This window comes from Drosophila mojavensis, unplaced genomic scaffold (assembly GCF_018153725.1).
Source record: "Drosophila mojavensis isolate 15081-1352.22 unplaced genomic scaffold, ASM1815372v1 contig_108, whole genome shotgun sequence".
Taxonomy (NCBI): domain Eukaryota; kingdom Metazoa; phylum Arthropoda; class Insecta; order Diptera; family Drosophilidae; genus Drosophila; species Drosophila mojavensis.
In genome coordinates, this window is record NW_025318636.1 from 1,999,313 (window position 1) to 2,026,671 (window position 27,359).

General features: G+C 41.4%; 2 protein-coding genes across 2 annotated transcripts; both read left to right on the plus strand.

Moving 5' to 3' along the window:
* The first annotated feature begins 8,230 nt into the window (after positions 1–8,230).
* Positions 8,231–9,376, plus strand: LOC6578229 (proteasome subunit alpha type-1). The gene is made up of 3 exons (XM_002004108.4): positions 8,231–8,338; positions 8,391–9,026; positions 9,101–9,376. Exons 1-3 carry the CDS (start codon positions 8,297–8,299, stop codon positions 9,314–9,316), a joined length of 894 nt encoding a protein of 297 aa, XP_002004144.2. The 5' UTR covers positions 8,231–8,296; the 3' UTR covers positions 9,317–9,376.
* An 8,043-nt stretch (positions 9,377–17,419) lies between these two features.
* On the plus strand, positions 17,420–18,174 carry LOC122756803. Its single transcript, XM_044007355.1, has 2 exons — positions 17,420–17,607; positions 17,652–18,174. The coding sequence occupies exons 1-2, from the start codon at positions 17,444–17,446 to the stop codon at positions 17,788–17,790; spliced, it is 303 nt and encodes a 100-aa protein (XP_043863290.1). The 5' UTR covers positions 17,420–17,443; the 3' UTR covers positions 17,791–18,174.
* The last annotated feature ends 9,185 nt before the right edge of the window (positions 18,175–27,359 follow it).

Consider the following 27,359-nt stretch of genomic DNA (forward strand, 5'->3'; position numbering starts at 1 on the left):
AAGCCCAGCATTTGCATTTGGTCGGTCTTACGGACTGTCATAACCACTTTACACAGATGTACTATGTACTATGAACATACATACATATGTACATAAGTACATTTATATATTATTATTGCTAATCATGTTTATAAATGTGTTTATATCCATAAATAATTATATATAGTTAAAATTATTTTATACACATTTTTAACCGAAAAAATTATCGTAAAACACTACTAGCTTTATTAAATGCTTTGCAATATATGAAATACAAGTTAACACAATCGACCAGCAAAACATAAATGTTCAGATTGATCACGCGCCGTCAGCATGAATGTAGCCGTTCCCAGCGGATATTGCACAACAGCAGCAGTGGCTCCAACGCGCAACAATGTTGTTGCCCGAAGTAATGCGATGCCTCGCGTAAATATGCAATGTCAGCATAATCAGGGTTTAGGGCTAGCTTTGGATATAAGAATTTATGTCACTGTACTTTAGTTGATTTTTGATAATAAAGAACGTCGGTCGTCGCCACGGGATTATTGAAGTCTACTCATTTTGTGCAACACCGCACACTAACATCTAACAACTACAGCAAAAAAGCTTAATTGGCGCCCAACGTGGGGCGAACCCAAAAAAAAAAAAAAAAAAAAAAACGAAATTAAAACTTCGATTAAAACAAGCATTCAGTGAGATAAATACCCCACAAGTGCAAAAAAAAAACAGCAAGACAACTAAAACGCATAACCAAAACGAAAAAAGAAAAAAAGAAAGCAGCATTAGACGAAGCAGTACGCAGCGAAGACACCCACCACGAAGCGGCTCATCAGCGAAGAAACACACAACATACAGTCTACTAACATAATATAAGAACATGTGAGTAGAGTGTTCATTGCAAAAAAGAAATTAAGGAGTAAAAACAAATAAAAATACAATTTCAACCTTTAAATATTAATTATTAATAACAAAAAACGCAGCACGCAAAATTCCCTGTCTTTACTTGCCCTATGAGTGATAGTGAAATACAAGATTTAATAACAAATTTTCGAAAAATTTACAACACAGAAAATTTAAAAATGGCTTTGAATTCAGATCAATTAAAAGCTATAGTAGAAGGCGCAGTCGCAAGCGCTTTAGCTGCTCAAAAAGATAGCTTTGATAGAAAATTAAACGAAATTGAACAACGTATAAATTCAGTACAGGTTAGCGCACCCGAGGTAGAAACTTTCAAGGAGGCAGAAATCAAAATAGGTGTTATTTGCAACGAAACCCTTGACATCATGAAGTCCCTCCCGGACTTTGAAGGAAAAAGCGAAACTTATGTATCTTGGAGAAAGGCTGCGCATATCGCATACAAGGTATATGAGAAATACGATGGTAGCTCAAAGCATTATCAAGCTTTGGGAATATTAAGAAACAAAATTAAGAACGCTGCTGATATGGTACTCTCTTCTTTCGACACTCCTCTAAATTTTAAGGCCATTATAAATCGGTTAGATTTCACGTACTCCGACAAACGACCGATATACTTAATTGAACAGGAGATGTCAACACTCCGCCAAGGAAATTTGACACTACTGCAGTACTACGACGAGGTAGAAAAGAAACTGACTTTACTTATAAATAAGACAATCATGACCTACGACACCACCGTTGCCTCTTCGCTAAATGAGAAATATAGAGCAGACGCCCTGCGAGTATTCATCTCAGGAACCAGGAAGGCCTTAAGTGATGTCCTATTCTCAGCTAGACCAATTGATCTTCCCTCTGCATTGGCATTGGCTCAAGAAGTTGAGTCAAATCATGAACGTTATATGTTCGCCACAAATTTCGCCCGCAGTATAGAAGAAAAAGCGCAGAAGATCGAACAAAGACAGCAAGTCAGAGACAAGACTCTAGCTCAAGACCCAAAACACAACCAACCAGGAAAAAGCCCACACTACAAAAGACCAGAATTCTCACCACGACAAGAACAGGTAGAACCAATGGACGTTGACTCATCTTCTCGCTTCAGACAGGCTACGCAACACCAACAAAACGCGACCTTCTCGAAACAGACTCAGTGGCCAAATCAACAACGACGCACTCAATACGAAAACTACAATAACCAGGGACAGGCAAACAAACGACCAAACAGCGGTAGCGCACGGTTCACAGGACCGAAACAGCAAAGAGTTAACCACCTAGGAACAGAAGATACAGAATACGAGCAGGACAATAGCGAATACCAAGCGATCGCAGAAACCGAGACAGAAGACGTTGACAATGAATTGGACGAATACGACCAGGTCAATTTTTTAGGAATAAATCCCTGCTCCCGTTCATAGAGAGAACGATAGCAGGGAAAACCATAAAGTTGCTAATAGATACCGGAGCCTCAAAGAATTACGTGAGACCATTAAAAGAAATAAAAAAATATTACGCCGGTAGAAAAACCCTTTCGATTAAAATCAATCCATGGCCACAACGTAGTTGACAAGAAATGCATAATGCACCTTTTTAATACCAAGACAACATTTTTCTTATTACCAAACCTCACGACATTCGATGGTATAATCGGACTTGACCTACTAAACCAAACCAACGTTTTATTAGACTTCAAAAATAAGAAACTAACAACAAACTATGGTTCTGAGACCATTAACTTTCTAAAATGCCCAGCCGTAAATTTCACAAGTGTCAAAGAAATAGAAGCCCCTCAGGCTATAACAACGGAATTTCAAACAATGCTCAAAGCCCGAGCAGGAGTATTTGCGGAACCAAATGAAGCGCTTCCGTATAATACAAATGTCATTGCAACTATTAGAACAGAGGACGAGAATCCCATTTATTCAAAATTATATCCATACCCAATGGGCGTATCAGAATTCGTAAACACAGAAACTCAAGATCTGTTAGAAAACGGTATAATACGTCCGTCCCAGTCACCATACAATAACCCCGTGTGGGTTGTAGATAAAAAAGGTACCGACGAGCAGGGAAGAAAAAAAGAAACGTTTAGTTATAGACTTCAGAAAACTAAACAAAAAGACAATAGATGACAAATACCCCATTCCCAATATAGCCTCCATTTTATCCAACTTAGGCACAGCAAAGTACTTTACAACACTAGATTTAAAATCCGGATTCCACCAGATTTTACTTGCCGAAAAAGATAGAGAAAAAACAGCCTTTTCTGTAGGAAGCGGAAAGTATGAGTTCTGCAGGCTCCCTTTTGGCTTGAAAAATGCACCTAGTATTTTTCAGAGAGCCATTGACGATGTGCTCAGAGAGCAAATTGGAAAATCTTGTTATGTTTACGTAGACGACGTAATCATTTTTTCTGAAAATATGGAAAGCCATGTCAAGCATATCGCCTGGGTCCTAGATAAACTATACGAGGCCAACATGAGAGTTTCACCAGAAAAGTCGCACTTTTTCAAAGAAAGTGTAGAATACCTAGGTTTCGTAGTCTCAAGTAATGGTATAAAGACATGTCCAAGTAAAGTTGAAGCGATTCGTAACTATGAAGTACCAACAACTTTGTTTAACGTCAGATCATTCCTTGGGTTGGCAAGCTACTATAGGTGTTTCATCAAGGACTTCGCGTCTATAGCAAAACCTATAAGCGACATCTTAAAAGGCCAAAATGGCAAAGTGAGCGCCGGACAATCCAAAAAAATTCCAGTAAAATTTGACGAGAGTCAACATGCGGCATTCGAGAAGCTAAAAGAGGTTCTTGCATCCGAAAATGTAATGTTGCTCTACCCTGACTACAAGAAGCCGTTTGATTTAACAACGGACGCTTCATCCTCTGGTCTTGGGGCAGTTCTGTCACAAGGTGGAAAACCAATCACCATGATATCAAGAACATTAAAGGATAGAGAGCTTATCTTTGCAACAAATGAGAGGGAACTACTTGCAATAGTTTGGGCTTTAAAAAACCTCCGAAATTATCTATATGGGGTAAAAAATTTAAATATCTTTACGGACCATCAGCCTCTGACGTTTGCAGTATCCGACCGAAACCCGAACGCAAAAATCAGGCGTTGGAAAGCTTTTATAGATGAATATAACGCAAACATCTATTACAAGCCAGGGAAGGAGAACTACGTTGCGGACGCACTGTCACGGCATAATATTCATGCCCTAGAGGACGATGTACAGTCAGACAGAGCCACAATTCACAGCGAAATATCGCTCACATACACCATAGACACAACAGACAAACCAATCAACTGTTTCCAAAACCAAATTATAATAGAAGAAAATAATATAGCCTCTGATCGTACAGTTATCCTATTTGGTAAGAAAATCCGACATACAATTCATTTCTCAAACAGAGACTCGTTAATCAAAAGAGTTTGCGATGTAGTCAAAAAAGATGTCGTAAATGCAATCCATTGCGAGTTACCAATATTAGCATTCATACAACATAAACTAATAGAAACTTTTCCAACAACAACATTTCGATATACAAAGTACATAGTAAATGACATTTTTGATAAAAACGAACAGAAAGAAATAATTGCAACAGAACACAATCGGGCTCACAGAGCAGCCCAAGAAAATGTGAAGCAGATTTTACAAGACTATTTTTTTCCGAAAATGACAAAATTAACGAACGAAGTTGTTTCAAATTGTAAAATTTGTAAAACAGCTAAGTACAATCGTCACCCACAAAAACAAATACTTGGAGAAACACCCATACCTTCCTATGTGGGCGAAATACTACACATAGACATATACTCAACCAATAAAAAATACTTCCTTACGTGCATAGATAAATTTTCAAAATTTGCAATTGTTCAACCCATCGCTTCAAGGACAATAATTGACATACAATCAGCAATTTTACAACTTGTAAATTTTTACCGGCATACCAAGACGATCTATTGCGATAACGAGCCCTCCATAAAGTCCGAAACAATAAAATCTCTGCTAAACAATCAATATAACATTCAAATCGTAAATGCCCCACCACTCCATAGTACATCAAACGGACAAGTCGAGAGATTCCATAGCACCCTCGGTGACATTGCAAGATGCCTAACAGCTCAAAGGAAAATTACTGACACTGTTGAAACGATACTTCAAGCAACTATCGAATATAACAATACAATTCACTCAGTAACGGACAAACGACCAATCGATATAATCCACTCATCCTCCCCAGAACTCGAAATAGAGATAGGAAATAAAATTCAAAAGGCACAACAACTCCTAACAAATAGAGTAAACGAAACAAGACACAATAGACAATTCCAAATAGGCGACACAGTTTTGGAAAAAACAAACAGACGCTTAGGGAACAAACTGACACCACTATACAACGAAGGCAAAATTGACGCAGACTTGGGGACAACAGTCTTAATAAAAGGGAGGGTGGTCCACAAGGACAATCTAAGATAGGCAAAACATTAAATTCCCTTTTTTATCTTTTTAGGATTTGGACTATACTTCTTTTTGCTACAACGATAACAGCGAAATTGACTGACTATACTAACATGGACTACATACCGATCTTGGACGGATACGTAACCATTTGGACGGATTTCCAATACTTGAAGCACTCAACCAACCTTACCCTATACTCAGAAATAGTAAAAAATACGAAAGAATTAGCAAACCATTTCCCCCCGATCACATATGAGAATGTTATTAGACGCAGACATACAACATATAGAAACATTAATAGCTACAGTAAATGTCCACCATAGACATGCTAGGAGTATCAATATGCTAGGCACCGTTCTAAAGGTCGTAGCTGGCACGCCAGACCATGATGATTTCGAGAAACTAAAATTTACACAGAATGAACTTGTAGAGTCAGAAAATAGGCAGATAACCATAAACACAAAAATGCAGGAACAAATTAATAAGCTAACTGACACCGTAAACCTCCTAGTAAAAACACAAAAGTAAAACAAGTAGACACAGAGCATTTATATGAAACGCTGCTAACAAGAAATAGAATAATTATCTCAGAGTTAAAAACCTTAATACTATCAGTAACACTTGCAAAGGTTGGAATTGTAAACCCCTCCATTTTGGATTCCACTGATTTAAAAAACATTGTTAATGAACACTCTATAAATATCACTATTACTGACTTAATGGAAGTATCTCAAATTAAAGTTTTGTTAAGCGAAAATTTTCTACATTTCATTATAAGATATCCTAAGCCTAGCATAGTATGTAAAAAATTAACCGTATACCCTGTCCAACACAACGGCATCATAATAAATTTCGCCGAAGACTACAATTTAGCTGACTGTGGAAATCATGTAATATCAATAGGAAATTGTAGTACAGCCCTCACAATAACGTTCTGCAAGAAGTCACCCTACACAACATGCGCTCAACAGCTACACTCAGGTGACACCGCACATTGTTCAACTCGGCCCAGCCACCTCGAACCTCTAACCATAGTCGACGATGGAGTAATCATCATCAACGACGGAGCAGCTACAGTCAACGAGCAGATGGTAAAAGGGACGTTCCTCCTTACCTTTGACGACAAGATAAAGGTAAACAACACCGTATACCAAAACCAAAAAACTACGTGAGGAAATCCCCGGGACCAGCGGTATCTGCGCTCTTAAATATAACAGACCACCAAGAGATACCAAGCCTGCCATACCTGCAGAAGATAAGCATAAAAAATCTGCGGGATATTGCTCAACTAGAGGAAGGGCTAGTAAGAAGGCCAATAGTATCTGGGCTAACCGTGGCCATCCTTTTACTCTCCTGCTACGCTTCGATGAAACTCTATCAAAGACATCAGAGGAACAAACGTCAACGTGATCTTCAAACATTAATTAACAGTTTCAAGAAAGCCGAGGACGTCATTCATCTAAGTGGGGGAGGAGTTAACACAATCGACCAGCAAAACATAAATGTTCAGATTGATCACGCGCCGTCAGCATGAATGTAGCCGTTCCCAGCGGATATTGCACAACAGCAGCAGTGGCTCCAACGCGCAACAATGTTGTTGCCCGAAGTAATGCGATGCCTCGCGTAAATATGCAATGTCAGCATAATCAGGGTTTAGGGCTAGCTTTGGATATAAGAATTTATGTCACTGTACTTTAGTTGATTTTTGATAATAAAGAACGTCGGTCGTCGCCACGGGATTATTGAAGTCTACTCATTTTGTGCAACACCGCACACTAACATCTAACAACTACAGCAAAAAAGCTTAATTTACACATGTCATATGTTATACTCAAGCTTTACTCATTATTGTCAAAAATTTCTAATTAAGTTATAATGGCCCATTTGATAGTCACCCTACGATTCAAATCATACAAAATTTACAAACTACTAAATGCAGAGACAATTAGCTTGCCATCCCATACAAGCATACACATACACAAATGTATGTATGCATGTGCTCACTTCACAAGGCAGATCAACGGCAAATTTTGGGCTTTACAATTTGCACAGGCACAGAAAGAATACATTTTCGCGACGAGCATGCACACACACATTTACATCCTTTTTATGTTTGCTCGCTCTGAAAAATATATTGGGTACCGTTACCTCTCTCAGCACGCAAAAATAAGCGGTTAGAGTTATTGCAATGCGTTGTCATAATACTTTTGTCCTCCATTGTACACACACGCACATGTAAAGGCACACAGGCATAAAAATGCTTTTACAAGTTATATCCCATAATTGTGAGCAGCGCATCCCACGCGTACACAGGCAGCCAGAGCTTCACACACAGGCATACAAATGTTCATAGTTCATGTAGCAAGGGACAGTGTGTGTGTGCATGTTCGACACGAAAACATTTTCATTATGCGCACCAACGCTTTCATACCCTTCCCACAAATAATAACGAAAACGCAAACATTTCGCATGAGCATGGCAAACGATTTGAAGAGTTAGCTATACTCTTCACACAGAAGAGAAGAAACGGGAGTCTAACGCGACGAAATTTCAATTTTTGTGAGCTGCTGCTTGTGCTCACATGCATACATACATATTTGAGAGAGGAGAGAGCAGAGAGTAGAGAGAGAGAGCAAGAAAAATTTTAGCATAGTGGCTTCTTTTGTTCAATATTTGACTATCTTGGTCGAGCGCATGAAGCGAAATGATTGTGCTCTCGTAGCCCGAACCTAAAAGTGAAGAGCCGAGCAAATACGAAGTGGTCTGGGAGATAACTCCCGAAAAATGTGTACAAAACGCTTTACACTTGTCCGGTCTATGTGTTCTCGGGTTAGTGATGATAATAATAATTGTAAATTCCCCTTCACACCTTTTGAGCTATCGATATATTTATACTTGAATAACTTCCACCACTAACAAATTTTGATTGTCATCTTTTATGATATTAAGATTTGTATTTCATTACATCTGGTTGAAAATGGTAAGATGTGTTGAATTACCAATATTGTATCAATCTTAAAATTAAATTGCAGTTTAGAAATCAATACGATAGTGATGTCACAGTGTGGAGTCCGCAAGGCCGTCTACATCAAGTTGAGTACGCCATTGCGGCTGTAAAGCTTGGAACTGCAACTGTTGGTTTAAAAAATAATGATTATGCAGTTTTGGTGGCGCTGTGCAAGCCACCATCCGAGCTATCGGCTTCTCAGCGTAAATTGATCCCAATTGATGATCATTTGGGAATATCAATTGCGGGCATTACTGCAGATGCGCGCGTGCTAAGTAAATACCTAAGGTCTGAGTGTTTGAGCTATAAACATTCTTATGGATCGACATATCCTGTTTCCCGATTGATTACCAATTTGGGTAACAAAATGCAAACGACTACTCAACGTTATGATCGTCGACCATATGGAGTTGGCTTGCTTATTGCTGGATATGACGAAAAGGGTCCACATATTTATAAAGTAGAACCTTCCGCTAATTTTTTCAATTGTAAAGCTATGACTATCGGATCTAGATCACAGAGTGCACGCACATATTTGGAACGTCATCTTTCAACATTTAATGGATGTTCTAAAGACGATATTATATGTCATGGCATTCATGCCATTCGAAGTTCATTGCCAAATGATGAATTGAATAAGGATGACGGTGCATCGCAATTGGTAAAGCAAATTTTTATTTAAAATTCTTTAATGCATATATATATATATATATATATATTTTTTTTTTTTCAAAGAATATTACTATTGCTATTGTCGGAAAAGATCAACCATTTAAAATTCTAAACAATGATGAAAATACGGCTTACCTCGAAATGGCTAAGGAACGAGGTACATCTAGTATGGCATCAAAACCTCAGAAAGATGATGACAATTTCTCAACTGAAGATCAGCCTGAATCATCAACTCCACGTGATCCGCAAGTCGCCATTGGTACTATGGAAATTCAATAATACAATCAAAGCATACTATGTAGGTGTTACAATAAAGGGTTAGCACCAAACTTTCAAGTCCTTAAAGTGTTTAATAATATGAATGCCGTATTATATGAATCGCTTTATGCGTCTAGGATTTAGTAGTCAAATGTTTATACAGTCGACTGTCGTTATTTCGAAATTCAAGGGACTCTTAAATATTACGAATACTCAAATATTTTAAATATTAGATGACTCGAAATATTGAGAGAAAATAAAAAGTAAGAAGACTCTAGTCGAGACTGCTCGACTAGCAGATACCCTGAACCGTCCAATCTGATATTCTAATCACTCTGCACTTCTTTTCGGCACACATACATACACACGCACGTATTAGAACGCGCTCTGCTAACTGCGCAGTAAGCAGCGACTGCGCTTGGGCTGCGCTGCAGTGTGGGCAACATTATAAGAATTTATTTGTTGAATAATTTAATTTCTAGACGTACAATCTTAATGAAACTTTCAGGGCGTAATCGTATGGTGAAAATGTATGTACATTCCAAAAATCGTTCACACAATTCTAAATTGTCGTAGGCACACGCCAATGCTCATGTCGCATGCATACACACATAAACATACACAAACATACGCACATACATATAAAGGTACTCAGATGCTTCTGCAATGATTACCCCATCATTTGTGAGCATCGCGGCCCCTGCGTACACACAATCAAACATATGTGTGTAAGTGTGAGCAGTTCACAAGATCGACCTAATGCAAATGCTGGGCTTTAAAATTGCTACAGGCAGCAAGAGCCTCGCACACAGGCATACAAATGCTCATAGTACAGGTAGCAAGGGAGAGTGTGGGCGTGCACGCTCGTCGCGAAAGCATTTTTATTATGAGCACCAACGCTTTCATACTCTTCCCACAAATAATAACGAAAACGCAAATATTTTGTAGGAGCTTGGCAAACGGCTTGAAAAGTTCGGTATACTCTTCACACAGAAGGGAAGGCATGGGTTCTTGCTGCGACGAAATTTCAATTTTCGTGAGCTGCTGCTTGTGCTCACATGCATACATACATATACACATTCGAGAGAGCAGAGAGCATCGAGAGAGAGAGAGAGCAAGGGAAACATTGAGCATAGAGGGATCTTCTGTTCAAAATTTTACCATCTCGGTCGAGCGCATGAAGCGAAATGATTGTGCGTTCGTATTTTTTCGTAGCTCGAACCTAAAAGTAAGGAGCCGAGCGAGTCCAAAGCTGTCTGGGGTGATAAAGCCTCAAAAAAAGCGTGCAAAAAGCTTTCCACTAGTTGTCTAGTCTATGTGTTCTCTGGTTAGTGAACAAAATCACTTTGGTTAATCAGTGCAGCGTTGCCAAATAAGCTTTTTTACCGTCAAATCTGGTTTTTTTGAAAGCGGGAATTCTGGATTTTTTAAAATAATAATTTGCTTTATTTTCGCTTTTTTTTATTTATTGATCGAATTTTCGTATTTTGTAGGGATATTTTCGTATGAAGAATGAAGTTTTCTTCATTGTAGTTGAATTAAACCCAAATAGTTCAGTAATTCAATTTTCAATGAACGAACCAAGCGGTAATAATATGGAACTAACTAATCTAGGATATGATTTTTATTTAATTCAGAACATATTGTGAACAACAATATCGAACTTTTTCATTCTATGTAAATGAAACGAAAAGATTTTTTAACAGAGCTTATAAAGCAATTAAAAAATGTATGCAACTCTTTTGATAGCGTGTGGTACTAGAATTTATGTGCTAGAGGTTGCCGACCAATTTTCAAATAGTGCAAAATGTTGATTCATTTTTATGCATATATATTTTTGGATAACATTGAAAGTATTGAACGCCAATATATGTAAGAACATTCACCCAATTCAGTAGGAAAATACTCAAGACGCTACAAAGTTTTGGGTTGAGAGGCATGTTTCTAAGGATTCGATAGGAAATAGAAAATTTAGGAGCTTGGCCCTTTTGGCATTGCTTTCTTGGCCAATGCGCAAGTGAGTAAAATTTTTCCGTCAGATCTGTGATGCTTAACTCAATTTCAAGCGTCAGGTAAAACATATAAATATTATATAACTTCACAGATACGGTTTGCGGTGGTTGAAGAAATGATGCCATGATGCTAAGTTGTTAAAAATATATTTAAATATCAATGAAAGCAAAAAATATCAGTTTTTTCCGATTTTTTTTCGTTTTTTTTTTTTTTTTAAAGTATCTTCCCAATAAAAAAAGCTTTTTTTGCTCAACAAAAATTGGCAACACTGCTTAAATATGTATATATATGTATGCATGTGAGCACAAGCAGTAGCTCACGAAAATTTAAATTTCTTCGAGTTAGACTGCCGTTTCTTCCTTTCTGTGTGAAGAGTATACTGAACTCTTCAAACCGTTTGCCAAGCTCGTACAAAATATTAGCGTTTTATTTATTATTTGTGGAAAGGGTATGATAGCGTTGGTGCTCATAATGAAAATGTTTCGCGACGAGCGTGCACACGCACACTACAGACCCTTGCTACAGGTATGAACATCTGTATGCCTGTGTGCGCAGCTTTTGCAGCCTGTAGCAATTTTAGAGCCCCAAATTTGCATTTGGTAGATCTTTTGAACTGCTCACACACATGCATACGTTTGATTATGTATACGCAGTGGCCGCGAAGCTTACAAATTATGGGGTAATCATTGTAGAAGCATTTGTGTGCCTATGTGCGTTTATATATGCATGGGACATGAGCATTGGCGTGTGCCTACCACAACTTAGAATTGTGGTAACGATTACTAGTTCAAATTGCAGAATCGCGTTTATATTTAAGTACCTGATTAACTAAAGAATGAATTAAAACAAGTAAGAAAACTCTAGTCGAGAGTGCTCGACTAGATACTACCCTGAACCCAACAAATAAAAATGCACATTTAGTATGTCTGAAATTTCAATTTCGATGTATTTAAAAATATAAATAAAATACCAAACTCATTTAATGAAATATAAAAATATTTTGAAACAATTAAAAAAGTTAACATCAGTTGCACCGATCGGGATTCGAACCGCAACTTCTCGATCAAGCGTCATGCAGCTAACACACTACGCCACCTCACTTCGCCAAGTGTCACTGGCAAAACTCAAATAGATTCACTGCTGCAGCGCCATCTACCAAAACTAAACGAAACTAACTGCTGATGTGATTCTAAGAATCTGCTAGAATAACCAAACTATTAAAAACGCACATTAAGTATGGTTAAAATTTCAATTTCGGTGTATTTAAAAATATAAATTAAATAGAAAACTCATTTATGAAAATATAAAAATATTTTGAAACAATTAAAAAAAATTAACATCAGCTGCACCGATCGGGATTCGAACCGCGACTTCTCGCAAGAAGAAAGCTCTAGTAGAAACTGCTCGACTACGAGATCCCCTGAACCCTTCGAGCAATAGCTATTTTAATCATTTTTTGCGTATTTCTGCTTACACAAGACATACGCACATACATACACACACATGCATTATCGATAGCAAAATAACGGGGCAAGTTATTTCAAGCAAAACTCGATATGCGCGTGCTATACACGAACCTAGGAAAAAAATTTCAAGTCTCTAGCTCTTATATCTTTAAAGATCGACGCGTTCAAACATACGGACAGACGAACGGATGGACGGACGGACAGACAGACAGATAGACAGGGCTGAATCAACACAGCTCGTCGGCCTGATCAAGAATATATATACTTTATGGGGTCTGCCAAGTCTCCTTCTGCCTGTTACATACATGTAACAAAACCATACCCCTGTTTCAATCATTTTTCGCGTCTTTCTGCTTACACAAGACACACACACGCACACACACGCATATACACAAGCATACACACACACATATATACACATTGCTGAGGGCAGAGCATGCCAAATGGTGGCCCAAATTCAGAGTGCCTGCAATAGCAGCATGTTACGCCGCAAGCAGTTCACGCGACAACAAGAGCCTACGTATTGGTGGAATGCATAAATAGGTGACATTCGACGCAAATGCATCCAGGCGAGAAGAAACTATCAACGGGCTCGGGGTAGGTCTACGATTTTCGAAAAACAATTAGCCTACCAGGCAGCCAGAAGACAGTTGAAGAAGGTCATTCGGGCAAGCAAAGAGACTGCTTTTTAGAGCTGTGCGACTCAGCCGAATATGACCTTTGGGGCAGGGCATATAAGATAGCAGATAAAAGACTATACGTAGGTAAACAGGTGCAGCCGACGGATCGTCTGGAGCTTAAATCGATTGTGGAAACGCTCTTTCCAGAAAGATTAAGCTCCATTCATGCCCCGGAGTCCGAGTCTGCTAATCAGGGCTCAACGAGCACTCAAATTGTTTTAGTTACAGACGAAGAAACCTTAGTAGCTCTCAGAGGTCTTAGAACCAACACAGCTCCAGGGCCGGACGGGATCCCAAATCGTGCGTTAAAGCTAAGCCCTCGCCTTGCACCCTAGTACGTTCGCCGAATTATTCAACGAATGCTTAATACAAGAGACGTTAACTGCAAAATGGAAGACACAGAACCTGGTAGTGGTAGCCAAGGATGGCAAACCACCAGACGAGCCATCCTCATACAGACCGATCGGCCTCTTAGACACCATGGGAAAGGTGTTTGAGAAATTGATCTGCTCTAGACTGGAGACTGCTATTGCTAGCGCCGGAGGCCTATCACCAAATCAATTTGGATTCCGGAAGGCCCGGTCAACAACAGATGCTCTAGAAAAAGTTGTTGGCCTGGCAACTTCCACCATCCAAGGCACCAGATGGAGGCACGGGACGAAGCAATACTGCATCATCGCGACCCTGGACGTTAAGAATGCCTTCAACACAGCTAGTTGGGATATGATACTGAATGCGCTGTCACAATATAATTTCCCTAAATATCTAAAAGAGATAATAAAGATAATAATAAGAACACTGGTATACAGCACGAGTGAGGGTCCCCAAACTCAGGCAGTGTCAGCTGGAGTACCCCAAGGCTCAGTGCTGGGGCTTCTCCTATGGAATATCATGTACGACGGCGTACTGCGCTTGGAAGTACCAGCAGGTGCGCACACCTTTGGCTTTGCTGATGATGTGGTTGAGTCGCCATAGACAAGGAGCTTAAAGATACAGAGGATATGTGCAGCGAAAGTATCAATCGCATACGAAGCTGGTTGACAGGAGCTGGACTCGAGCTAGCGGCGCGGAAGTCGTCCTAGTATGCAGTCGCAAAAATGTGGAGACTGCGAATATAAGGATAGGCAGCGTCACCATCGCGCCAAAGAGGGCGATTAAGTATCTTGGCGTCATGTTAGACACACGATTAACTTTCCGCGAGCACTTAGAATATGTGCATAAAAAGGCAGCTGATTCTTGTAGAGCTCTCTCAAGAATTATGCTTAACACGCGGAGACCTAAGCAGCAACGACGTCTTCTTCTAATGAGCGTCATTAGGTCTGTCATCCTCTATGCTGCGCCAATATGGTCAAGAGCGATGGCAACGCCGAGCTACAGCCGGGGCATTTGCGCGATCTACAGACTGAGCGCAATCAGAGTCAGCTGCGCTTTCAGGACTATCTCCGATGATGCGGCGCTTGTCATAGCCGGCATGGTGCCACTGGAGTACCTGGTCGCCGAAGCCGTGGAGCGGCCTATGCGACACAACGCTATCAGGGCGAACAGCATTGCACGATGGCAAAGAAAGTGGAATATCTCAGCTAAAGGGCGGTGGACGCACAAGCTCATCCCGGAGCTCGAACCATGGATTAACCGCAAACACGGCGAAGTTAACTTCTATCTTTCGCAGATCCTCTTGGGCCATGGATGCTTTCGGAGCTATTTGAAGCGCTTTGGTCACGAGGAAACTGACGTGGAAGACGCCAACCACATTCTTTTCGTATGTGGACGGTTCCTGGAGGAGAGGCGTCGTCTAGGAGAGACACTAGGCCGCTCCATCAGAGCGGACAACATAGTCAACGCCATGCTGGAATCGGAGGAAGCTTGGGAGCTAACAAGCACCTTCGCGGCCACAAGCACCTCCGCATAGTCGAGCGAATAAGAAGACGAGCTGTCCTAGGCTAAGGTGCATAGTGCTTGCGAAGCAATGCTTTACGGCCGTCCCGCAAGCATCGCGCGCTATCCTAGCCACCACACAACTTGCAACTTGTAATATAATAAGATTGTCAATAAACGAATATAAAACAAGTAAGAAAGCTCTAGTCGAGAGTGCCCGACTACGAGATCCCCTGAACCCTTCGAGCAATAGCGGTTTCAATCATTTTTTTGGAGCAATAGGTATTTCAATAATTTTTCGCGTCTTTCAGCTTACACAAGAAACACGCACACACACACACACACACACACGCACGCATGCACACACAGGCATACACACACATACACAAACACACGTACACAAACACATACACACACAAGCACCCACGCATAAACACGCATGGGCTGCAGTGTGAGGGGACAGGACAGGGCCAAATCGACTCAGCTCGTCGCCCTGATCAAGAATATATATACTTGTGATTTATCGGCGATCGGCGGCGCAACCCTGCGCGGAGAGTTTTGAGCGGAGAGTTGCGTCGCCGACGTCGAGCGCTTTGGGCGAGGGAGAAAGAAAAGCGAGAGTTAGTCGGGCTCAAGCAGCGGAAGCCGTCAGATGGCGAAGAAGAGTAAAAGCTAAATTGTGCGAGTGATTTTCTTTAAGTGCGGTTAGATTAAGTAAATCGAAAAAGTAAAAAATAAAACAACTTGGCAGCAGAAAACAAAAGGGAATAATTACATTGAGAGAAGCGACTGAGGCGGATGCGTGAAGCTAACAAAGGATCGGACGGCGGCGAGGCGACGGCGAGTGTAAGGTTGGATTGCAAAGCAAGAGGTGCACGTGAGTGGCGGTCCCCATGTTGAATTTCTCCACCCTCTTTCCCTATTCCCGGTCAGATTACTAAACACCCCCCCACCCTGGTGTCACAGAATTCTAATAAAAATTTCTTGTGAGTATACCCTAGGCAGACTGAGTCTATCCCAGCTATAAAACAAGTAAGAAAGCTCTAGTCGAGACTGCTCGACTACGAGATCCCTGAACCCTTGGAGTAATAGCTATTTCAATAATTTTTCGCGTCTTTTAGCTTACACAAGAAACACGCACACACACACATACACAAACACTTACACACACATACAAACACAAGCATAAACACGCATGGGCGGCAATGTGCGCTTACTATGAGAACTTAATTGTTTAATAACTTTTTTTTGTGGACATACGATCTTCATGAAACTTTCAGATTATGATTATGACATGGCTATGCATGTATTTGCTAAAGCACAAGTCTCTAGTTTTTGAAATACGCTTTTTACAAAAGTGAGGGTGAGGGGGTGAATATGGGAGTGGGGGGTAAATTTTAACAAAAACCGAAATTGTATAAATTGCATATAAGCATACATAAAAAATTTGGAAACTCTAGCAATAAAGGTGTAGAAGATATAATTTTATAACTGGTTTTCGATAAGGTTTTTTTTATCGATAAAAAAAGATCGGTATGAGTTATCGATTTTTAATGATAAACTCGATATCCGCGCTGTAAATGCGGACATTAAAAAAAAAAATTGAAGTCTCTAGCTCTTATTTCTGAAATCGACGCGTTCATACATACGGACGGACGGACAGACAGACGGACAGGGCCAAATCGACTCAGCTCGTCACCCTGATCAAGAATATATATACTTTGTGGGGTCTGCCACGCCTCCTTCTGCCTGTTACATACTTTTATCAAAACCATTATACCCTGATTTCCCATTTTCAATGGGTTCAGGGTATAATTACTACTTTACAAGTGGCGCCCGAGCAGGGACACAGGGCGGTGCGCGGTGCGTCTAATGGCCGACAGTTAGAGGTCGAAAATTGCGAAATTCTAACATATGTATGCATGTATGCAAGTATGTAAGTAAGCGAGCGAGAGGGAAAGTGAATAGGAAAATGAACAAGTGAACGCTTATGTAGAGGTGCATGAAGACGGGAGTGAATTATTGCGCATATATGCAAATATGTTGGTGGATATTGCTGGCTTAGAGGAGAAAAAAAAGAGAGGAGAGAATAATTTGTGCGAAAATAGTTGTTAATGCCAGATCCCATTAACAAGAATTGCTCCTCCCGCACCACACAATGTTATGTTGTTAACAGCATTCTGTTAATAACATCACCCAGTTCTCCTACTGGTTCGCGGTACTTAGCGCCCGCTGAGTACTTCGTCTCGCGCCTCACTTGCCTCACTTGCCTCTCCTGGTACATATGTACATCTTATTACTAATGCTATACGAGCAACACAGCTTTAATCTTAGAAATAAAGACGAGGAAATTACAACCCGGTCTTTTTGCTTATCGGCGACGCCACCACTCCAACATTTGGTCCTTCGAGCCGGAGCTTCGTCCACCTTCACACCAGCATTCCATCGGCCGTCGAGATAAGTACCCCATTCTTGTCTAGAGTAGTACATACATATATATATGCATAAATACACTGGCACCTCTCATCCGCCTTCCCTTGCATATACATATATATGTACTAATCTAGCAATATTTCGACTACATGCCTATATGTATATATTCTTATATATATAGATATGTATTAAGCTGTGTTTAAATCCGATTAATATTTATTAACACGAGAAGAACAATATCCTTTGTTGATCGTTTAATAAATTTATTTACATATGTATTCTGCCTTTTCACACATCCGCACATATTCATATTTATAACTAGTCGCCGGCTGCAGAGTGACATATATACATACATATATATGTACATGCTCCTCGCTTAACTATTAAATAAATCACATTATCCTTTGTTATTTTTAATAGTTTTATTTTGCAATTTAATAATTAATCCTCCAAGCATAATTATTTCTACTTGTTTTATTTAACTATTTGCTAATTGTGTGTCCGCTTTCTTCTGTTTGTACGAACATACGCTCATACATACATACACATCCATGTATGCACATATGACAACATATGGCGTACAAATAGCCAAGCAACACAATTAACATATATGTAAATTCACAATTGCAACTTCCACACACATATACACGACACATTTACAAAATAATAAACTTAAATTGTTAAATTGGTTGTTTTGTTTTGTGTCCAAGCAGCTGAGATCGTCACTAGTATCGATAACATTTTCAATAACTATCACCGGCCGCCACAATTTCTGACGATAGTTGTGTCACGACACTGACCAGAGAACACATAGACTAGACATGTAGAACAAACTTTTTCAACACCGAAAAAATGCGCTGACCGGACCAGACAACTTCGTATTTGGTCGGCTCGGTCTTCTGAGGCTCAAGCAGTGAAAATAAGGCAAGACAAAATCAGTGTGCTGCGACTGCTGCCACGAAATGCACGCATTACTAAATGAAGCACGGCTATGCGCTCTTTTTCCCTTACTCACTCTCTCCCTCTCTTTATGCTCTCTCTCTCTCTCTATATGGTCTCTCAAATAGCAGCAGCGCACAGAAATTGAATATTGTTCGCGACGATCCCAGCTCTTTCCTCTTGAGTGAAGGGTATACTGAAATTTGTAAAGCATTTGTCACGCTCATGCAAACAAAATGTAAGCGTTTCGATGGTTATTCGTGGGAAGGGTATGAAAGCGTTGATACGCATAAACAATATTATTTCGCGACGGGCAAGTACACACACACTTGTAGTCCCTTGCTACATGTGTGAGCATTTGTGACCTGCGTGCGTTACTCTTGCTGCTTGTAGCAATTTTAAAGCACAGCATTTGCATTTGGTCGGTCTTACGGACTGTCATAACCACTTTAAACAGATGTACTATGTATGAACATACATGGCGTCGCCGATAAGCAAAAAGACCGGGTTGTAATTTCCTCGTCTTTATTTCTAAGATTAAAGCTGTGTTGCTCGTATAGAATTAGTAATAAGATGTACATATGTCTCGTCAGTACCAGGAGAGGCAAGTGAGGCAAGAGACGAAGTACTCAGCGGGTGCTAAGTACCGCGAACCAGTAGGAGAACTGGGTGATGTTATTAACAGAATGCTGTTAACAACATAACATTGTGTGGTGCGGGAGGAGCAATTCTTGTTAATGGGATCTGGCATTAACATACTCCCCCCCCTTGCAAGGATTGCAAATTAAGACGTCGTGTCCAAGCTGGAGACCTCTTGCTGTGCGGATCAAGGTCGTCAGCGGAGCTGTGACCGCCTGTTTAGGAGTCGAGGCGGAGAGACGTGCTGATCCCTGGAGATGCAGGAGCGTGTGGTGATTCTGGCCACACGTTTTGCAACGTCCCTTGCTTCGGCAGGATTGCCCGGAGTGCTCGTGAGCCAAGCAGTTCGTACAGTACTTATGTGTAAGTACCGCACGCATCCGCTTCTCCCCTGAAAGGCCCAGAAAACGCTGGCAATTCCGGAGACCGTGGGCTCCCTGGGCACACGCGGCACTGGAAGGAATTGGTACCGCGTGGCTTGCTGCTTTCTGATGACGGCGTCTTTATCTGGAAGATCGAATGAGTTGGAGGTAGAATTACTTGCTCGTTAGGACACAACATGGAGGTTAGTTTGACAGCACAAGGAGGACGAGGATCGGGTTGAAATGATGGGCCTGAATGAAGAATATCATTCAGTGCTGGACGAAGAGCCTTGAAACCGACCCTCACTTTCGGAGTGGTGCTGTTTGGAGCTCGGAATGGAAGAGCTTCGTCAGATGATACGGTTGGCGGAGACTCAAGTTTCGCCTCTTCCGAAACGGAAACCTGAGTTGTGAAGGAGGAGACCGTTCCTGGTATCATCTGTGACAGTGGGCCTGTCAGTACCCAACCGAAAACAGTCTCCAGACCTATAAGAGGCCCACAAATATTAGGGTGATAACCTCCCTGAATGATAGTCGGAAGGATATCCGCGCCTATCAGGACATCAATTTCCGCACTCTTGTAGAACTCGGGGTCAGCTAGCTGAATTTTCGGAAGTTTGTTTAACAAGAGTTGCGGAACTGGGGACGAAGGGATGTTACCAGCCAGATTTGGAACGACGAGAGCAGAAGCCTTGATTCGCATTCTCGGCTTCAACGGAGAGCCAATATCAAAGTTGCATACCTTGTGTGCCTCAGCTGTCACTGCTTGATTCAGGCCGGAGACCTGAGTATGCACGGACTTGAATGGCAACTTGATTTTTCGGAACAGTCGCTCAGAAATGAAAGTCGCTTCGGACCCTGAGTCGACTAAAGAACGGGCGGGATAAGTTGCGCCGAAATGGCATATATTAATCACCGCCGTGCCGAGGAGGACACCTCGTGTGTTGGCAGCCAGATACGTTTGGACGTTGGACATAACTGGAGTACGAGTCGGAGCTATAGCCGTTGCGGAGGCAGCAGCGGTCCGAAGAGTATTGTCCCTATGGAGTAGGGTGTTATGTCGACCATTGCACGTGAAACAGTTGTGAGTACTGGTACACTCTCGTAACTGGTGAGCTTTAGCGAAACAGTTTAGACAAAGCTTCTTCGATTTTATGTAAGTTTCTCGTTCATGAATGGATAGTTGGAGAAACTGATGGCAGAATCGGATTGGATGATTCTCTCTTGAACACAGATCGCACCTTGTGCCGATTGTGTCCACTTGCGTTCTGAACGAGTTCAGTCGTTCGGGAAGGGCAGGGTTCGCAGATCTCGGAATTGAGTTCGGAACTTTTGGAACAGAACGGTCACCTTCCATAGCTTCAAGAGCACGAGCGCGCTCGCTAAGAAAGTGACTGACGTCCTGCCAGGCTGGGATTTCTGTTTTTCGTTTCAATGAATGCTCCCAGAGAGATCGAGTTTGTTCCGGCAAATTTGAAGTGCACAGGAACACAAGAATGCAATCCCAACTTTCAGTGGATATCTGAGCATGCTCGATTGCCGTGACACATCTGTGCATAGTGCTATGCAACTCTCTGAGAGCCGAGCCTGACTCCTTGGTGATCTTGGAAAGGTTGAGAAGAGTTTTAAGCTGGCTGTTGACTAACAGCCGCTTATTCTCAAACCGATCACACAAAGAGACCCAAGCCGATGCAAATGAATTAAGGTGGAATAGCTTTTCCACCGGAGTTAAACACGGATTGTTTATGTAGATCGCAGTAAAAAGATCGCGGAATGTTGGCCAGCGCAAGTAGTCGCCGTGGAACACTTCCATGTCAACGGGTGGAAGGCGACAGCCTTCAGACGTGGCGAAAGGAGCGGACATAGGAGCGGGCGGTGTACTCGATGCGGAAAGTGCGTCGATCTGTACACCCAGATGGGTCGTACACCGCTCGTAGACTGTGTAGCAGTTGTCGAATTTGGCCTCCGTGGCTTCAACTTCGCCACTGCTTGCCCCTTGGCTCAATGCTCTGGCACAGACCTTATATTGCTGCTCAGCATCATCCCACAATGCCTTGACCCGATCTCGACGGATCTCGAAGGCCCGGAGCTGAGCCGCCTGGGTGGCATTAGAGTCTCCGGGACCGTCAATGCGCGACTCAAATTTGATGAGCCTATCCGCAGCCGAGATGAAGTCAGACAACGACATTTTAGACGGACTGGCGGGCTTTATACTAGATCGGGTGACGACCGGACTACGCTTGAAAGTGCTGCTTGTCTGCGGTTTCCCGGACGGAATGGGTGATGCAGAGGCACTGCGCTTGATCAGACGCGAAGCTGGTACACTAAGTTGCGCTCGACCCGAACGATCAGACATGGATGCTAACTAGAAGTTAGCTGCTGGAAATTTCTGATATGGAGACAGAAATTCACTCAAAGAGCAAAGTAATTCAGTTGACAAGAGCAAGAAAGTTGTCAACTGAACGTAGAGCAAATTGGAAAAGAATTATTGCCTTGTTAAGCAAGTAAAGCGAAAACAAAGAAGAAGAATATTTATTTAATTAGGATAAATTTAATAATTAAAAGGGTGGCTTTATATTTTGCTTTACAATGGCTCTTTGAAATACGATAAATACTGATCGTGACACAACTATCGTCAGAAATTGTGGCGGCCGGTGATAGTTATTGAAAATGTTATCGATACTAGTGACGATCTCAGCTGCTTGGACACAAAACAAAACAACCAATTTAACAATTTAAGTTTATTATTTTGTAAATGTGTCGTGTATATGTATGTGGAAGTTGCAATTGTGAATTTACATATATGTTAATTGTGTTGCTTGGCTATTTGTACGCCATATGTTGTCATATGTGCATACATGGATGAGTATGTATGTATGAGCGTATGTTCGTACAAACAGAAGAAAGCGGACACACAATTAGCAAATAGTTAAATAAAACAAGTAGAAATAATTATGCTTGGAGGATTAATTATTAAATTGCAAAATAAAACTATTAAAAATAACAAAGGATATTGTGATTTATTTAATAGTTAAGCGAGGAGCATGTACATATATATGTATGTATATATGTCACTCTGCAGCCGGCGACTAGTTATAAATATGAGTATGTGCGGATGTGTGAAAAGGCAGAATACATATGTAAATAAATTTATTAAACGATCAACAAAGGATATTGTTCTTCTCGTGTTAATAAATATTAATCGGATTTAAACACAGCTTAATACATATCTATATATATAAGAATATATACATATAGGCATGTAGTCGAAATATTGCTAGATTAGTACATATATATGTATATGCAAGGGAAGGCGGATGAGAGGTGCCAGTGTATTTATGCATATATATATGTATGTACTACTCTAGACAAGAATGGGGTACTTATCTCGACGGCCTATGGAATGCTGGTGTGAAGGTGGACGAAGCTCCGGCTCGAAGGACCAAATGTTGGAGTGGTGGCGTCGCCGATAAGCAAAAAGACCGGGTTGTAATTTCCTCGTCTTTATTTCTAAGATTAAAGCTGTGTTGCTCGTATAGAATTAGTAATAAGATGTACATATGTCTCGTCAGTACCAGGAGAGGCAAGTGAGGCAAGAGACGAAGTACTCAGCGGGTGCTAAGTACCGCGAACCAGTAGGAGAACTGGGTGATGTTATTAACAGAATGCTGTTAACAACATAACATTGTGTGGTGCGGGAGGAGCAATTCTTGTTAATGGGATCTGGCATTAACACATATGTACATAAGTACATTTATATATTATTATTGCTAATCATGTTTAAAAATGTGTTTATATCCGTAAATAATTATATATAATTAAAATTATTTTATACACATTTTTAACCGAAAAAATTATTGTAAAACACTACTAACTTTATTAAATGCTTTGCAATATATGAAATACACATGTCATATTATACTCAAGCTTTACTCATTATTGTCAAAAATTTCTAATTAAGTCATAATGGCCCATTTGATAGTCACCCTACGATTCAAATCATACAAAATTTACAAACTACTAAATCCGTAGACAATTAGCTTGTCATCCCATACAAGCATACACATACACAAATGTATGTATGCATGTGCTCACTTCACAAGGCAGACCAACGGCAAATTTTGGGCTGATAATAGACGAAAATACTGAGAAAGAATTGAGTTTCGCGACGCACGCACACAAAAGCACATACACGTAGCAAGGATGTAAATGTGTGTGTGCATGCTCGTCGCGAAAATGTATTCTTTCTGTGCAGAACAGGCTGTGCAAATTGTAAAGCCCAAAATTTGCCGTTGGTCTGCCTTGTGAAGTGAGCACATGCATACATACATTTGTGTATGTGTATGCTTGTATGGGATGGCAAGCTAATTGTCTACGGATTTAGTAGTTTGTAAATTTTGTATGATTTGAATCGTAGGGTGACTATCAAAAGGGCCATTATGACTTAATTAGAAATTTTTGACAATAATGAGTAAAGCTTGAGTATAATATGACATGTGTATTTCATATATTGCAAAGCATTTAATAAAGTTAGTAGTGTTTTACAATAATTTTTTTCGGTTAAAAATGTGTATAAAATAATTTTAATTATATATAATTATTTACGGATATAAACACATTTTTAAACATGATTAGCAATAATAATATATAAATGTACTTATGTACATATGTATGTATGTTCATACATAGTACATCTGTTTAAAGTGGTTATGACAGTCCGTAAGACCGACCAAATGCAAATGCTGTGCTTTAAAATTGCTACAAGCAGCAAGAGTAACGCACGCAGGTCACAAATGCTCACACATGTAGCAAGGGACTACAAGTGTGTGTGTACTTGCCCGTCGCGAAATAATATTGTTTATGCGTATCAACGCTTTCATACCCTTCCCACGAATAACCATCGAAACGCTTACATTTTGTTTGCATGAGCGTGACAAATGCTTTACAAATTTCAGTATACCCTTCACTCAAGAGGAAAGAGCTGGGATCGTCGCGAACAATATTCAATTTCTGTGCGCTGCTGCTATTTGAGAGACCATATAGAGAGAGAGAGAGAGAGAGAGAGAGCATAAAGAGAGGGAGAGAGTGAGTAAGGGAAAAAGAGCGCATAGCCGTGCTTCATTTAGTAATGCGTGCATTTCGTGGCAGCAGTCGCAGCACACTGATTTTGTCTTGCCTTATTTTCACTGCTTGAGCCTCAGAAGACCGAGCCGACCAAATACGCAGTTGTCTGGTCCGCTCAGCGCATTTTTTCGGTGTTGAAAAAGTTTGTTCTACATGTCTAGTCTATGTGTTCTCTGGTCAGTGGTCACGATCAGTATTTATCGTATTTCAAAGAGCCATTGTAAAGCAAAATATAAAGCCACCCTTTTAATTATTAAATTTATCCTAATTAAATAAATATTCTTCTTCTTTGTTTTCGCTTTACTTGCTTAACAAGGCAATAATTCTTTTCCAATTTGCTCTACGTTCAGTTGACAACTTTCTTGCTCTTGTCAACTGAATTACTTTGCTCTTTGAGTGAATTTCTGTCTCCATATCAGAAATTTCCAGCAGCTAACTTCTAGTTAGCATCCATGTCTGATCGTTCGGGTCGAGCGCAACTTAGTGTACCAGCTTCGCGTCTGATCAAGCGCAGTGCCTCTGCATCACCCATTCCGTCCGGGAAACCGCAGACAAGCAGCACTTTCAAGCGTAGTCCGGTCGTCACCCGATCCAGTATAAAGCCCGCCAGTCCGTCTAAAATGTCGTTGTCTGACTTCATCTCGGCTGCGGATAGGCTCATCAAGTTTGAGTCGCGCATTGACGGTCCCGGAGACTCTAATGCCACCCAGGCGGCTCAGCTCCGGGCCTTCGAGATCCGTTGAGATCGGGTCAAGGCATTGTGGGATGATGCTGAGCAGCAATATAAGGTCTGTGCCAGAGCATTGAGCCAAGGGGCAAGCAGTGGCGAAGTTGAAGCCACGGAGGCCAAATTCGACAACTGCTACACAGTCTACGAGCGGTGTACGACCCATCTGGGTGTACAGATCGACGCACTTTCCGCATCGAGTACACCGCCCGCTCCTATGTCCGCTCCTTTCGCCACGTCTGAAGGCTGTCGCCTTCCACCCGTTGACATGGAAGTGTTCCACGGCGACTACTTGCGCTGGCCAACATTCCGCGATCTTTTTACTGCGATCTACATAAACAATCCGTGTTTAACTCCGGTGGAAAAGCTATTCCACCTTAATTCAAAAACAGCAGGCGATGCAAACGCACTAGTCGCAGAGTATCCTCTCACAAACGACGGCTTTGCATCGGCTTGGGTCTCTTTGTGTGATCGGTTTGAGAATAAGCGGCTGTTAGTCAACAGCCAGCTTAAAACTCTTTTCAACCTTTCCAAGATCACCAAGGAGTCAGGCTCGGCTCTCAGAGAGTTGCATAGCACTATGCACAGATGTGTCACGGCAATCGAGCATGCTCAGATATCCACTGAAAGTTGGGATTGCATTCTTGTGTTCCTGTGCACTTCAAATTTGCCGGAACAAACTCGATCTCTCTGGGAGCATTCATTGAAACGAAAAACAGAAATCCCAGCCTGGCAGGACGTCAGTCACTTCCTTAGCGAGCGCGCTCGTGCTCTTGAAGCTATGGAAGGTGACCGTTCTGTTCCAAAAGTTCCGAACTTAATTCCGAGATCTGCGAACCCTGCCCTTCCCGAACGACTGAACTCGTTCAGAACGCAAGTGGACACAATCGGCACAAGGTGCGATCTGTGTTCAAGAGAGAATCATCCAATCCGATTCTGCCATCAGTTTCTCCAACTATCCATTCATGAACGAGAAACTTACATAAAATCGAAGAAGCTTTGTCTAAACTGTTTCGCTAAAGCTCACCAGTTACGAGAGTGTACCAGTACTCACAACTGTTTCACGTGCAATGGTCGACATAACACCCTACTCCATAGGGACAATACTCTTCGGACCGCTGCTGCCTCCGCAACAGCTATAGCTCCGACTCGTACTCCAGTTATGTCCAACGTCCAAACGTATCTGGCTGCCAACACACGAGGTGTCCTCCTCGGCACGGCGGTGATTAATATATGCCATTTCGGCGCAACTTATCCCGCCCGTGCTTTAGTCGACTCAGGGTCCGAAGCGACTTTCATTTCTGAGCGACTGTTCCGAAAAATCAAGTTGCCATTCAAGTCCGTGCATACTCAGGTCTCCGGCCTGAATCAAGCAGTGACAGCTGAGGCACACAAGGTATGCAACTTTGATATTGGCTCTCCGTTGAAGCCGAGAATGCGAATCAAGGCTTCTGCTCTCGTCGTTCCAAATCTGGCTGGTAACATCCCTTCGTCCCCAGTTCCGCAACTCTTGTTAAACAAACTTCCGAAAATTCAGCTAGCTGACCCCGAGTTCTACAAGAGTGCGGAAATTGATGTCCTGATAGGCGCGGATATCCTTCCGACTATCATTCAGGGAGGTTATCACCCTAATATTTGTGGGCCTCTTATAGGTCTGGAGACTGTTTTCGGTTGGGTACTGACAGGCCCACTGTCACAGATGATACCAGGAACGGTCTCCTCCTTCACAACTCAGGTTTCCGTTTCGGAAGAGGCGAAACTTGAGTCTCCGCCAACCGTATCATCTGACGAAGCTCTTCCATTCCG